At 39.3% G+C, this 16,416-nt stretch overlaps 1 protein-coding gene across 1 annotated transcript in view; it reads left to right on the top strand.

The window, feature by feature from the left end:
- The window catches only part of ARSB (arylsulfatase B), a 161,265-nt gene that overhangs the window by 13,914 nt on the left and 130,935 nt on the right, over window positions 1-16,416 (top strand). Inside the window, exons 2-4 of the mRNA XM_081505962.1 lie at window positions 1,065-1,251; window positions 5,778-5,968; window positions 13,500-13,707. Coding sequence (XP_081362088.1) covers window positions 1,065-1,251; window positions 5,778-5,968; window positions 13,500-13,707 — 586 coding nt within the window. The remainder of the gene's footprint in view (window positions 1-1,064; window positions 1,252-5,777; window positions 5,969-13,499; window positions 13,708-16,416) is intronic.

The raw sequence follows: 16,416 nt of genomic DNA, 5'->3' as shown, positions 1-16,416 counted from the left end.
CCAAAACAAGAGAATTATGCAAGAAGAGTGATCATTGTTTTATATTTTTGTATGTTTTCTATGAATAGAAACTAGCTAGTTCATTACATTACATCTGCTTCTGTGTTCAACCAGTGCAATACAGTTGACCCTTGAACAGCATGAGTTCAAACTGTAAGGGTCCACTTATATGTGGATTTTGTTTACTAAATATATACTGGGATGCTGCATGACCTGTGGTTGGTTAAATCCCTGGATGCAACCGACTGTAAAGTTATACGCAGATATTCAACTGCATGGAGGTTAGTGCCGCTTCCCCCCAGTTGTTGAAAGATTAACCATATATTGTTTTGGTAAGTTGTTGAAGAACGTCTAGCTTCACATAGACATATAGTTGGCAAAGGGAAGGTTATTTTAATGGCCTTGTCAAATAATTGTAGGCATTCTGTTTTAATATTACACCAAGACTCAACACATGATCATTTCTTAAAGTTGGTTATGTGGTGCTTGCCCCCAAGGCAGACTTGTATGAACCACTCCTAACCTGTGGGGCAGGTGGCCATTTTCTTTTTTAAAGAAAAATTGGTCACTATCTTTTGAAATTATGGTTTCTATAAGATAGAATAAGAAATGCAAATCATCACCTTCATTACACCCTTTTAAAAACTCAAGACTTGAAAGATTATAGAAGCTTCTTCTAATCAAACACCAGCTTCTCACATGCATAGGATTAGAACACTTTTTCCTTGACAGATCCACACTTCATAGTATAGCTACTCTTTTGAAGTAGGAAGTGAAAACAGAAGTTAATGGTTTCTAACATAATTCCTGGATAAATATTTGCAGAAACTATCTCACATTTGTTAGAGTGCTTTTATTTATTTCTTTCAAAATCTTATTTATGTCTGTTACCTTATTGGAATAAGTGATAAAAATGCCTTTTAGAAATGCCTTAAACTGGTACAGAAACAGAATTAAACATTCAGGTCAACAGAGATGTCCAGTAAATTAGGCAACCACTTTATCTGCTTGTTTAGAATGTTTCAACATCATTAATCCATAATTTTATGTTTATCTCTTTTAAGATCCACACAGGTTTACAACATCAAATAATCTGGCCCTGTCAGCCCAGCTGCATTCCTTTGGATGAAAAACTCCTGCCCCAGCTTCTAAAAGAAGCAGGCTACGCTACCCACATGGTTGGAAAATGGCACCTGGGAATGTACCGGAAAGAATGTCTTCCAACACGCCGAGGATTTGATACCTACTTTGGTAATGGAAATGCACATATTTCTGTAACAACTCAGACCAACTGCAGCTCTCTCATAAAACAAGTGAAATGACCAGAAACTTGAAAACAGGATGCATCAGTCAGTACCACTGTGGGGCCACTTTCTGATGTCCCCCATAGACATGGCGGTGAGCCCAGGGCCTGCTGGGACAGCAGTTACCTTTACCAGGGTTCTGTTCACCACATGGCGTCCTTTGAAGAGTCTGCTGTCTCCATGGCAGAGACCACTGTACTATAAGAGAGCTTTATGACTAAAAGGGGATACACTCTGACTTTTTGAAAAAAAATTTCAGGCAAAACTCAATATAAGAATATTTCCTTTACAAAAGTTCAGACTATTCTTTTCTCCTCATGAACTGTGTTCAAAGGTTTTGTTTAGTTTTGTGTTTCCTGGAGATAAAAAGATTCTTTTCTGTTGGTATCCTTTCCCCATTCTGTGAGATCTGTTTTTGAAATCACTAAATTGGGGAAGATAGAGCAAATAAATAAAATGGGAGGGTAAATAACAAATGTTAATAAAAAAGATAAGTAATAAATATTTTATGGATGTGATAGCCCTGTAAAAATAAATGTAAAGCCTATAGTTTGTTTTAAAATATGCTCTCTTTAAACCTATTACAAACCATACTGTAACAACCTGCTTATCTGTTTATTTTGGCAGGAGCTATGTATCTTTCTATCAAGTTCTTTTCATATTTTGCTTTCTATCTAGCTAGAATATTCTGTTTTATCTGCCTAGCCATTTAGCTTGCTACCAACTTCCCACTTGTCTCTTCATTTATTTACAAACTGCTGTATCCAAAACAGAACACACATTGAATTTAAATTTTTAAGAAATAAATAGAATAAAAAATCCGGGTGAGTAGAAAAAGATGGAATAGTTGTATGGCACTGAATTATTAAAAAAAAAAACAAACAACAGAACAGCTGCATGGCTGTAGGTGGACTTCACATTGAACTCTGAGATTTGAGACTTCTTATGTCCAAAGGAAAAAAAAAGCAGTCTATAAGAGTCATATTATTTATAAGTTAAATGGAAACCAGATGTTCAGGAAGAGTAAAGCATTTTCTGGCTCTTAGACCTGAGAGAAATTTCTCCTTTGGGAGAAAGTAAGGTGGACAGCATCCTCAGAAACATCATTTTTGTAACAAAGTAGTGGTTGTCTTGTAGATGTTTCTTGAAGCATTGTCTTTTACTCAAGCTAGAGCCAGAGCACCAGAGTCCATTTTGGATAAAGGGATGATCGAGGGCCATATCAGTGCAATCAGAGCTCACAGCTCTGTAGTGCTTTGTTGGAACCAGGGTTAAAGTCGAGATGCAAGGATCCAGACATGAGACTGTGTGTCCTGTTCCCATCTCAGTTCTCTAGCAGACATTGCCAATCACCGTGCCTTCTTTCTTTCTTTCTCTTAAACATGTATTTATTTATTTGGTTGTACCTGGTCTTAGCAGTGGCATATGGGGACTTAGTGCCCTGCATAGGGACTGAACCTGGGTCTCCCTGCATTGGGAGTGCAGAGTCTTAACTGCTAGATCACCAGGGAAGTTCCTCATGCGTTCTTTCTTAGTGAACCTGGATATATCCTCAGTATCCTTAAAGAGCCATTAAAAAATAGGACTTGGATGTAAGACCTCTTTGTCATCTTGGAAATTCTAGGGGAAAAAACAGCCTCTACATCCTTTGACAATTTTCAATCAGGCCTTTGCAAAAAGATGGGTTGATACCTATATTCTGGCAACTGGAAGAATTATGGATATTAAATTGTTTTTATTAAAAAATCATTTATGAGAATTAAGAAGCCTAACTGGATTTAGACAAACAGAGTGACACCTCACTTTCATATGGAAGGGAGACTCGCAGACGAGGAGGGCATGATGACCATGAGCTACTATCACTAGGAAGAGTTAGATGTCCTGGTAAAAACAGTGAGATGATCGTGGGCCTGGCTGCTCACCTCTGTGAGTACACTAAGAACCACTGAATTGTGCACTTTAACTGGGAGATGTGTATGGTGTGTAAATTATATCTTAATGAAGCCATTAAATACAGCAGTCAGATTTTAATTGTTCAAAAAGTAGTTTTTCATTTTTCCCAAAAAAGCATCAGCTGCCACCTTCTTTAGGCTCAGCCTGAAAGGTCAAATTTGTGGATTGCTAAGATGAGAACAGCTCCATGTGACTGTCCACATGGTTGCATAGAATCAGTCCAGTCGAGTCTGTGAATAGATCTATTATGTGAATAAAGAGTCTGATTTCTAGAATCTTTTCATCTACTACCTTGTTAATATTTACAGTTCATACATCTTTTAATCAAATATATCCTTTGCATGTATTTTCCCAAATGATAGAAAACAGTTTATACTTACAAATAAAGAACCTGAAGTGATTCCTCAGGGTGTTACCAATAGTTATTAACCCCAAATAGAACACCAGTGCCATAACCCCTCTAATTACCCATATAAGGGCTGAAATTATTTTCATGGATACATTTATTTTTCTATTACATCAGTTCAGTCGCTCAGTCATGTCCGACTCTTTGTGACCAAATGCAGCATGCTAGGCTTCCCTGTCCATCACCAACTCCCAGAGCTTGCTCAAACTCATGTCCATTGAGTTGGTGATACCATCCAACCATATCATCCTCTGTCGTCCCCTTCTCCTCCCTCCTTCAGTCTTTCCCAGCATCAAGGTATTTTCCAGTGAGTCAGTTCTTCGCATCAGGTGGCCAAAGTATTGGAGCTTCAGCTTCAGCATCAGTCCTTCCAATGAATATTCAGGACTGATTTCCTTCAGGATGGACTGGTTGGATCTCCTTGCAGTCCAAGGGACTCTCAAGAGTTTTCTCCAACACAACAATTCAAAAGCATCATTTCTTCAGTGCTCAGCTTTCTTTTTGGTCCTAGTCTCACATCCATACATGACTACTGGAAAAACCATAGCTTTGACTATTCTATTGCATATTAATTGACAAATATACTGGCTTTCCCTTTCTGTTATACATATAGGATAAAAGATTACCATTTAAAGAGTTATCTTGGGACCAAGATATTTGTTATATTCAGGACCTTGAATTTACTGAATCATGGAAAAGGAAGAAATTAATTAAAAATGAATTCACTTGCTATGTAAGCTGTGTAAGGCTTTTAGTTGTGATTATAGGAAATATTCAGAGCTGAGGAAAGGGTTAGATCAATTTTATCATCTTTAAAGCTTTTTTTTAAATGTGGGCCATTTTAAAGTCTTTATTGAATTTGTTATGATATTGCTTCTGTTTTATGGTTTGATTTTTTTGGACCTGAGACATGTAGGATCTTAGCTCCCCAACCAGGGATCGAACCTGCACCCCTGCATTGGAAGGCAAAGTCTTAATCACTGGACCGCCAGGGAAGTCTCTCATCTTTATTTTAATATTAATAAGCAGAGTTTGTCAGGAAATAGCTCAGAGTCCAGCACAGTTATTTCTTTTGAATAGTTTTATTGAGGTGTAATTCATATACCATAGGTTCCTCAATAGAAGTGTACAACTCATTGATCTTTAATAAATTCACAGAGTTGTGCCACTGTCATCACAATTCAAGTGAAGAACATTTCCATCACCCCCCGCCCAAAGAAAACCGATACCCATTAGCAGTCATTCTCATTTCCCCCAACCCTGAGAGCCCTAGGCAACCACCAACCTACTTTCTGTCTCTATAGATTTGCCTATTCTGAATGTTTCATAGAAATAGAATCCAACAACATCCAAGTTGCAGTGCAACTTATTTTAATATTTTTGGAAAATATGGAACATTTGCAGAAACAAGTACAGTTGAGAAAACCCATTTTCTCCTGTGTGTAAGTCTAAATTGTGGGATAGATGTCATTTAAATTTGGAACAAAATTGAGATTACTGTAGGTAGAAAAATCTAATTTCAGTGCTGTACATTAGTTTGCTCTTTTGGTTCTGTTCTGTGTAGAGATCCTCTGTTTAGAAAAGTTTATGTCTCTCACCAGTGGGTGTCAGCATCTGACTGAAGATGGTTCCTCCAAGAGCTCCTTCTGTACATAACCTTGAAGCCAGTAGGCCAAGGTCATTATCAATGTTATTTGAATCCTGCATTCATTTACGTGATCACCTTAGAGTAAAAACTTGTAACAAATCACATTAACCACATGCTATGTTAGCCATTAGATAGCTTTGAATGATTAAGATGTCTTCACTTTTGCTAAATTTAACCACTGATTTTTAAAACCATATTTACTTGAAATCACTCACTTTGAGTGTTACACAATAGAGCTTATGTTCTAAAGATTGAAGGATGGATTTGAATTTTTTTTACAATAACATTTTAATGCCTTATGCTGGCAAATATAGAGATGTTAAAAATGGTGCTCTGATTAGCCTTGTCATTTGATTAGCCTTGTCATGGGTAATCAATTGCATTAGGCAATTAATTGCTGAAACCTCCATTTGTTTAACAAGTTTTATGCTATGCTGACTACTTCCATCTCCCATTTCCGTTGTAGGATATCTTCTAGGTAGTGAAGATTACTACTCCCATGAGCGCTGTACCTTAATTGATGCTCTGAATGTCACACGATGTGCTCTTGATTTTCGAGATGGTGAAGAAGTTGCAACAGGGTATAAAAATATGTATTCAACAAATGTATTTACTGAAAGGGCTACAACCCTCATAACCAACCACCCACCAGAGAAGGTAAATCTTGCTTCTTTATTGATTTCAAAATCATGTGAAGATAGCATCTCCTCAGGTGAACATAGGAAGAGGCCCCTGTCTTTTAGGAAACAGTCTAATAAATTCTAGGTTGGTAAAGAACATGCCTGTAATGCAGGAGACCTGGGTACAATCAGTGGGTCGGAAAGATCCCCTGGAAAAGGAAATGGCAACCCACTCCAGTTTTCTTGCCTGGAGAATTCCATGCACAGAGAAGCAGAGCAGCCTACAGTCCATGGGATCGCGAAGAGTTGGACACAACTAACTTTCACTTTTTTTTTTTCACTTTCAAATGTTAGAGTACATCAGTATCAGCCTGGAAAGCTTGTTAGAAATAAAAATTCCTGGAGGTCACTTCTAAAAGTCTGATTCATTAGGTCTGGGGAAAATCTGTCAATATTTTAAAGAAGCTCTTTAAGGGTGATTCTGTTGCAGGTGGTCCTCAGATCACACTTTGAGGAATGCTGTGAGTATAGTGTTTTGGTACCAATAGAGTTTTACTGTTTTAGTGTGTTATGTGCATGAGTTGTAAGTAATTAGTAAGTTGACTTTATTTTTAAAATGATAGGCTTATGTGCAAAATGAGGTGTTATTATGACAAAATTTCTGTTTGGGACCCACAAACTTTAGATTCAGGGCAAGTTCCCTACCTTTGTATTTCCCAACCCCCCAAGATTATCTTGGCTGTTCTAGATATTCTGTATCCCCTTGTTAGTTTTAGAATGAGCTGGCCAATTTCTACCAAGAAAAAAGAGGGGTCTGCTTGGGTTTGGATCTCATTGAATCAGCAGACCAACTTGAGGATAACAGACGTTAACAATATTGAGTCTTCTAATCTATAAACATGGTACACGAATGAGCCTGTTTTTCACATTGACCATACTGAAGCTATTTGTATATGTCATGTGCTTAAATCTTTTGATTTACGTACAGGGAAAAAGAGAAAAGAGTATGACTAGCCTTAACATTTTTTCTTTTTGTTAAATTAAAGTTAACCTCCAGAGGTGAAGTTTAAGCTGAATTCTCTAGATTTAGCTTATAAATGCCTTTAAAATTGGGTCAGATACTTGTGTTGTCAGATGTTAAGCTCAAAATATGGCTTCATTAAGAACTGTATTAACATGCCCTCAAAATTAGAACTTCACACAGTAAATTACAAAATGTGTAGTATTATCTGGTTTTTCTAACTGCCTCTACTTTGCCTCTTTGGCAGTTACTGAAGATTCTCAGTATGGGTCTCAGTTTATCTACCTGTTCAGCCTTAGTGCCTGGCTGCTGACTCCCTTTTTGGCATGTTTTCTTCCTGGCTCTGTCTTTGCCTCCTCTAACTCAGTATTGAGTGTCTTTCCTGATATCTGTCCTCAGCCTTGCCCCACTTTTGATTTTTTATTATTCTTTCATGCTGACCACTTGGAGTGGATGATGGAAGAAATTGGAACATTCTCTCAAACACGTAGACATATGCATATTTATTTTTTTTTATTTTTTTTTAATAAATTTATTTATTTTAGTTGGGGGCTAATTACTTTACAATATTGTAGTAGTTTTTGCCATACATTGACATGAATCAGCCATGGGTTTACATGTGTTCCCCATCCTGACCCCCCTTCCCACCTCCCTCCCCATCCCATCCCTCTGGGTCATTCCATTGCCCCAGCCCTGAGCATTTGTCTCATGCATCGAACATGGAGTGGTGTTCTGTTTCACATATGATAATATACATAGACATATGCATATTTAAACTCTAGGTCTATACCAATATTCACATAGTTGGAAAGATAACTGCTAGGTAATTGGCTTCAGTTCTCAATTTTCCTCGGTATGCTTGGCATGTTATATATATGGTTGAGGATTGAAAGAATGAGATAAAGTCTTGAGGGAACTGTGGTCCTTGTCTTGTCTTTGAGGTTTGAGGTGGGGCATTATTTTACAAATAAGCCAACTGGCTTAGAGAAGTGAGGGAACTTGTTCAAGGTCACAGAGTTAGAACTTAAAACCATGGTGTTTAACTCAAGAGCTCAGTGTACTAACAACCCTCCGTAGTTCACAGTTCAGATCCCAGACCAGAGGTGATGAGCCCCAGTGTGATAAGCCTGATGGTTCCAACATACAAGGCATTAACATTGTATTGGGATCTTCTGGAAAGCTTGGAAGAAGTACCACAGTTCCAAATACTGTGATGTACTACTGGTCTGGGGTGGGAGCCTATCAGTTACTTACTTTCCCTCCACCCCCACCTCCCATCAGTGGTTCTGCCATGAAGTCACTGTTGATTGCCCTCAAGCACAGAAGGGCAGGCAGAAGCCAGCTGCCCTCTACAGGTTCACAGTATGTCACTACTTTAATGGTGTAACAACTACAATATGCCTACAATAAAAATTAGTTGCCATGAAGGAACAATAGAGTGTTCTTTCCCAGTGCCCATAACAGTAAGCAGACAAGAGGAAGCACCTGGGCTGAAAGCGTTCCTGGTGGGTGGGCTGTCTTAACTGGTGCTATGAGGGAAGGCGCAGGAGCAGAGGGAAACTAGAGGTGCTAAGAGCTCATGAGCCGTGCAAACTAGTGTGATGAGTCTGGTGCTGCTCATGGTAGCATTACGGAAATTGCCAGGTGAGAGGTGGTCCTTTTCCTACAATGGCTGAAATATTCCAAAGCAGTAACCAGCCTTTTTGGCATCCTCATAGTCACGTGTGAAGCGGAGAAACAAAGGAATGAAATAATCAATAGCTGAGTAGTAGACTGGCAACCCACTCCAGTACTCTTGCCTGAAAAATCCCATGGATGGAGGAGCCTGGTAGGCTGCGGTCCGCGGGGTCGCTAAGAGTCGGACACGACTGAGCGACTTCACTTTCATGCATTGGAGAAGGAAATGGCAACCCACTCCAGTGTTCTTGCCTGGAGAATCCCAGGGACGGGGGAGCCTTGTGGGCTGCCGTCTATGGGGTCGCACAGAGTTGGACACGACTGAAGCGACTTAGCAGCAGCCCCAGAAAGTTTAAGACATAAAATGCAGGTGTTTACATCTTCCATTCTCATTAAAAGGATGCAGCCCACCAGTCCCAGGATTTTCATTGTTTTATTCCAACATTCAATCTAATCCTGTGCTAACTTCTCTGTGCTGTCTACAGACTGCAACATGGACAACTTGCTCTAAGATGGAAATCGTTAAAGAAATACAAAGTGTCCACAAGCTGACTTAAAAATGTGTCTATTTTAAAGAGCCCTTGAGGGGAAAAGAGCATCTGGAGCTATTTTATAACAGAAACATGGTGTTGGAATCAGGGAGAAATTGCTAATAACCATTGCACAGTGCTGGGAGAGAATGTCATTTTTTCCCCCTGCAAGATAATTCCCTTAGTACTAACACTACAACGTGAAAGTAACACATTCACAAAATATCATTTTGTTAAAAATATCCCCCCCCCCAAAACTTTGCAGAATAAAAATAAATGTTTTCTCACACACCTCATCTACTGGCAGCTTCTTAAAGCAAATGTGAATTTCTAGTGGTAGACACTCAGTTTTTCCTGCCACAGTTTGGGAGGAAATGTCTAAATTTGAAAGTCAAAGAATAACACTTTAAAAACGTATCATATGCTTTTTAAAAAGTTATACTTTAAATTAGAAAAATATACTAAAGAAATGAAAATAAGGCTTTCTTACTCACTGAAATTAGCATAATGAGAAAGAGAAATGAATCGTTAGCACCATTTTAATAGGCTAATAACTTTAGGCAATAATGTCATACTGTTACTTAATACCTAAACATTGGGTGATGATTCACATTTAGGATACCAATTTATAGACCTAAGAAAAAAAACCCCGAAAAGGGTACAGATTCTTTACCACTGAGTCACCAGGGAAGCCCATGCAATATTGGATGGAAATACTCTAAACTGTGGTACCTAGGGCCTCTCCTCATTAAATGGGCTACAGTGTTTATCATTCTGCCTCCTTCTGATGACCCAGAGACATAGTGATGTGTGCAAGGCTGTTTGCCAACACACTAAACGGTCCTAGATCACTGCTGATGAAATGGGAAAAAGACAACTTCTTTTGTTGAAGGACCACATTTATCTTTATGATTAGTTACGAATATCTAGTTGACAAGTGTGTGTGTTGTGTGTGTGTGTGCGCTTAGTTGCCCAATCGTATCCTACTCCGTGTGACCCCATGGACTGTAACCTGCCAGGCTCCTTTGTCCATGGAATTTTCCAGGCAAGAGCACTGGAATGGATTGCCATTTCCTACTCCAGGGGATCTTGGATGAGGGATCAAACCCTCATCTCTTGCGTCTCCTGAATAGGCAGGCGGATTCTTTACCACTGCGCCACCTGGGAAGTGCAGTTGGTAGGTAATGGCGGGCTTTGCAGGGCCTATAACAGTCACAGGCCAAGGCAGACTGCATCTCCTAGGGGTTGTTTCCACTTTCTTGTCTCAGATTTGTCTCTTCTGTTTGAACTAACAGGAGCCTGACCACTGGAAAAATGGGGAAATAGTTGTAGTGTCATCAGTTTAATCCCTCAAGAGCAGTGGCCATGTCTTTAGCCACTAAGGAATAATTATGGGAAAGATTTTTAGGTAATTTTTTGCTACATTTAACCAAGTGAGTAGAATGATTTCCATTCTGACTATTTATAAGACCCTTGAATGGTGGTCCCCGAATCATTGTTTTTTTCCCTGGTATGGTTATGAGAACTCTCTTCCACCAGCCTCCCCAGCTGTCGCCGCCAGGCATCACTTTCTGGTTGGAAATGACCTGCCCTCCCTCCCCTGTCTCTCCTTCACCATGGGTACTGCCACATTGACCATAATGATGTGGGCAAGCAGGTTTTCTCCTGAAACATTGGGCTCCCTCCATAATTTTTCTACCCCTGCCCACTGCAGAGAGTCCAGATCAGAGTCACAAGCAAGGGCCAGGCTGCTACCCTAAATAAGTGAAGCCACTCAGAGAGGACAGTGGAGAGATTGGAAAGTTGGAGAGCCCTTGTGGGTGGGATCTCTGTTTCTCATACTCCAGCCATTTGTTGGCAGATGGAGTGTGGGCCTGGAGTTATCAGAGGTTCTGATTTTTCAAGGAAAAAAAAAAACTAAACAAAACAGGTTTTTAGTGTGACATTTCCTGATTTTTAAAACTTTATGTGGGTTGCAAATTGTTGTAGCCTTCCAGTTTTGAATCCTTCCCCATCTAGACCTTGGCTGGTGGCATGGGCTTGGTCTTGTGCTGAAGACTCAGACCCTAACTGCTCTGCCAAGTCACAGGTGTGCCTGCTCATTCTTTCCTCTCCAGACATCTTAGCCCAGGGTCCTTCCTCCCCAGCAGGCCAGAGCATCTGCTGCTCCTCCGTGCTGGAGGAGCACGGAGTTTAGGTGGGACTTGTGTGGCTGGATGAGAATGCGTGTGTTGAGGGGCAGTAAAGGCAGAGCTAAAGCCCTGTCAAAGCTGTCAATGTTGCCTTTTGAGGGCTGGAATTTGGAATGTCTTCCCATGGAAATAATGTACAAATGAAGCCTAGGGTCTTCTTATCATGGTTGTCATTCCATCACCTGCCTGTTATTGAACAGTCACTTTGAACGTTTTGATTTGGGGAAAAAAGTATTTCTAAGTTCCAAAGAGGTGAACTGAAAATAGTCTCTTGGTGTCTATTTGAGTTCTATACATGTCCCATTACTGTATCACAAGGATGTAAAATATATAATTTAAAACATTTTTTTCAACAGTAATGAATGAAATATGAGCCAACCTTCCAGTCCGTGTTCTAATATTCCCCCATTCTTTATGAGATTTAAAAACCTCAAGTATATCAACAGAATTATGTTTTTTTTCTTGGGTCGAACCAGTTGTCTCTTTGAGAGTTTTCAAGTCATTAAAGAATTCTATACGAGCATGGTGAAAAGAGTACCTTCAGAAAGACTCATTAAAAGGAAGAGGCTAACCCAGAATACCACTAATGTTAAATTCTGTAAATTGATGTAAGAGGTAAAATAGAATCAGTGTATCACCCCCCTCAGTTTCCAGGAATTAAATTGGCCTTATGGTTTACTTGTTTTCTTATGAAAATATAGACAATGCTTAAACCTCTCCTAAAAGGTGGTCACTTATTTTTCAGCTAAAGCAGAAAGCTAACCCATCTATTGGAACATATCCACACAGTAATACTGGAATTTCCAGTAGGAAATTGCTTTGCAATTAATATGAATTTGTGCAAGCCATAAAGCTTATCTAAGCCTCAGTTAACTTAACATGTAAAATGGTTGTAACAAGGTGGTTTTTGAGTATTACATGAGACAGAATTGTTGGCATTATTATTACCATTTGTTTGAATCAGAGCTTTCTAGGCCATTTTAGAACTCAAGCTTTTTCATAAAATTCACCCATTTAAAGTACACAGTTCAATAATAAGCTCACAGTTGTGCAACCATTACCACAATCTAAGTTTCAAACATTGTCACTGCTCCTGTCAGCCATCACTCATCACTCCTCTCCCTCAGAAATCCAGACAGCTTCAGGAACCACTAATCTATTTTCTATCTCCATAGATTTGCCTATTCTGGACACTTCATATGAATGAAAACATATAAATGTGATCTTTGTGATTGGTTTCCTTCACTTAATGTTTTCAAGAGACATCTATGTTATAGGATGTGTCACTACTTCATTCCTTTTTACGCCTGGATCATGTTCCTTTAATTGCTGTATATTGCTGAAAATATACCACATTTTGTGAATCCATTTATCAGTTGGTAGACACTTTGCTTCCACTTTTGGCCTATTATGAATAATGCCACTGTGACCATACATGTTCAAGTTTTTGTGTGGATATATGCTTTTGTTTCTCTAGGAAAAATGCTGGCTTATATGGTAACTCTATATTTAACAATTTCAGAAACTGCCAAGTTGTTTTTCAAACTGGCTATACCATTTTACATTCCCATCAGCAGTGGATGAGAGTTTTAATTTTTCTGCATCCTCACTCACACTTCTTATTTCCCATTTTTGAAATTAAAACCATCCTAGTGAGTATAGGAAATGGCAACCCACTCCAGTATTCTTGCCTGGAGAATTCCATGGACAGAGGAGCCTGGTGGGCTAGAGCCCATGGGGTCACAAAGAATCGGACATGACTGAGTGACTTTCTTTCTTTACTTCAGTGGGTATGAAGTAGTATGTCAGTGTTTTGGTTTTTTTTTTTGTATTTCCCTAATGACTAATGATGTTGAGCATCTTTTCATGTGCTTATTGGCTGTTTGTATGTCTTCTTTGGAGAAATATCTATTCAAATTCTTTGCCCATTTTTGTAATTGAGTTAATTGAGTTTTATTATCAAGTTATAAGAATTCTTAATATGTTCTGGATACATATCCCTGATCAGATATATGATGTACAAATATTTTCAACCCGGTTTGTGGGTTGTCTGAATATTACTTTTATTAACCAGTGAATCTGGACTTCTCTCTGTATATTTCATGCTTCCAAGCCCACCTAACTGATTTGCTCAAATTCTCTTTCCAGCCTCTGTTTCTCTACCTTGCTCTCCAGTCTGTCCATGAGCCCCTTCAGGTCCCCGAGCAATACCTGAAGCCCTATGACTTTATCCAAGATAAGAACAGGCACTACTACGCAGGAATGGCGTCCCTTATGGATGAAGCAGTGGGAAATGTCACCGCGGCCTTAGAGAGCCACGGGCTCTGGAACAACACGGTGCTCATCTTCTCCACAGGTAAGTCTGTCAATAGGAAAATCATCTCTTGGCAAAGCTTAGGATGTGGTGTTCAATAAATGGAATGAAGATAAATTGGAACATTTAGCAGTTCCTTATTAAAATAAATGCTACCTGCAAGAGTGGAGACACGGTAATAATGGATAGAAAAATGTGTCTAAGGAAAAAAAGAATTGTGAGCCTTCTTCCCTCTCCCTTCAGATATCAAACTGTTCTTAGAGTTTACTTGAAAACAAGCTCTTAGTCCATAGCAGTGTCTACGGACCAGGCATCCTTTATGAAGAGGACTTCCGCTGACTCGGAGGTCTCTATGTCAGTGCCAAGACAGATTGTGACATTATTAAGATTTGTGACATTATGAAAACACTTAAATGGAGCTATTTAAATTTGGGCTAAAGTCTCCAAGTATAGATTTTTTTATATTAAAATTTTCTGACAATAAAGTTATACATGTTGACTATAGAAAAAACAAAATGGAGAAAGAAAATTTTTGAAAATAGTTTTCATTATGGCAAGGTCATTCTGATTCCTCATCTGTTAAGTATGTGTTTTTCCCCTCTTCTCTTAGACTCCTTGTTCAGTTGCTCAGTCATGTCTGACTGCGACCCCATGGACTGCAGCACGCCAGGCTTCTCTGTCTTCTGTTATCTCCCTGAGTTTGCTCACATTCATGTCCATTGAGTCGGTGATGCTATCATACCATCTCATCCTCTGTCACCTCCTTCTCCTTTTGCTTTCAGTCTTTTCCAGCATAAGGGTCTTTTCCAATGGGTCAGCTCTTCACATTGATGGCCAAAGTATTGTAGCTTCAGCTTCAGCATCAGTCCTTCCAATGAATATTCAGGGTTCATTTCCTTTAGAATTGCCTGGTTTGATTTCCTTGCAGTCCAAGGGACTCTCGAGAGTCTTCTCCAACACCACAGTTCAAAAGCATCAATTATTTGGCACTCAGCCTTCTTTGTGGTCTGACTCTCGCATCCATACATGACTACTGAAAAAAACCACAGCTTTGACTATATGGACCTTTGTCAGCAAAGTGATGTCTCTACTTTTTAATATGCTGTGTAGGTTTGTGATAGCTTTTCTTCTAAGGAGCAAGTGTCTTTTAACTTCATGGCTGCAGTCACCATCTGCAGTGATTTTGGAGCCCAAGAAAATAAAATCTGCCACAGATTCCATGATTTCCCCCATCTACTTGCCATGAAGTGATGGGACCAGATCCCATGATCTTAGTTTTCTGAATGCTGAGTTTTAAGCCAGCTTTTTCACTCTCCTCTTTCACCCTCATCAAGAGGATCTTTAGTTCTTCTTCACCTTCTGCCATTAGTGTATCATCTGCATATCTGAGGTTATTGATATTTCTCCTTGCAATCTTGATTCCAGCTTGTGCTTCATCCAGCCCGGCATTTCACATTATGTACTCTGCATATAAGTTAAATAAGCAAGGTGACAATATACGATCTTGTTGTACTTCTTTCCCAGTTTTGAACCAGTCATTTATTCCATATCTGGTTCTAACTTGCTTCTTGACCTGCATACACATTTCTGCGGAGACAGGTAAGGTGGTCTGGAATACCCATCTATTTAGGAATTTTCCACAGTTTGTTGTGCTCCACACAGTCAAAGACTTTAGTATAGTCAATGAAGCAGATGTTTTTCTGGAATTCCTTTGCTTTCTCCATGATCAATGAAGGTTGGCAATTTGATCCCTGGTTCCTCTGCCTTTTACAAATCCAGTTTGCACATTTGAAAGTTCTCAGTTCACATCCTGCTAAAGCCTAGCATGAAGGATTTTGAACATTACCTTACTAGCACATGAAATGAGCACAACTGTACACTAGTTTGAACATTCTTTGGCATTGAACTTCTTTGAGATTGGAATGGAAAATGACCTTTTCCAGTCCTATGGCCACTGCTAAATTTTCCAAATTTGCTGGCATCTTGAGTGTGCACTTTAACAGCATTATCTTTTAGGATTTTAAATAGCTCAGCAGGAATTCCATCACCTCCAGTATCTTTGTATGTAGTGATGCTTCCTAAGGCCCACTTGACTTCACACTCCAGGATGTCTGGCTTTAGGTGAGTGACCACACCATCATGGTTATCTAGGTCATTGAGACCTTTTTTTGTATAATTCTTCTATTTATTCTTGCCACTTCTTCTTAATCTCTTCTGCTTCTGTTAGATCCTTACTGTTTCTGTCCTTTATCATGCCTGTCCTTGCATTAAATGTTCCCTTGCTATCTTGTTTTCTTGAAGAGGTCTCTAGTCTTTCCAATTCTATTGTTTTCCTCTATTTTTTTTTTTTTTTCATAGTTCATTTAAGAAGGACTTCTTGTCTCTCCCTACTATTCTCTGGAACTCTGAATTCAATTGGGTATATCTTTCCCTTCCTCCATTGCCCTTCGCTTTTCTTCTTTCCTCAGCTATTTGTAAAGCCTCCTCAGACCACCACTTTGCCTTCTTGTGTTTCTTTTTCTTTGGAATGGTTTTGGTCACTGCCTCTTGTACAGTGTTATGAACCTCCATCCATAGTTCTTCAGGCACTCTGTCTTTCAGATCTAATCCATTGAATCTATTCATCACCTCTACTGTATAATCATAAAGGATTTGATTTAGGTCATAAAGAATCCGCCTGCAATGCAGGAGACCCTTGTTTGATTCCTGGGTTGGGAAGATCCACTGTAGAAGGGATAGGCTACCCACTCC

The sequence above is a fragment of the Giraffa tippelskirchi genome, chromosome 7, assembly GCF_054371585.1.
Source record: "Giraffa tippelskirchi isolate mGirTip1 chromosome 7, T2T-mGirTip1v1.2.pri, whole genome shotgun sequence".
In the NCBI taxonomy this organism is placed as follows: Eukaryota; Metazoa; Chordata; class Mammalia; order Artiodactyla; family Giraffidae; genus Giraffa; species Giraffa tippelskirchi.
Note: the sequence above shows the minus strand (reverse complement) of the source record. Positions and strands in the feature narration are given on the sequence as shown.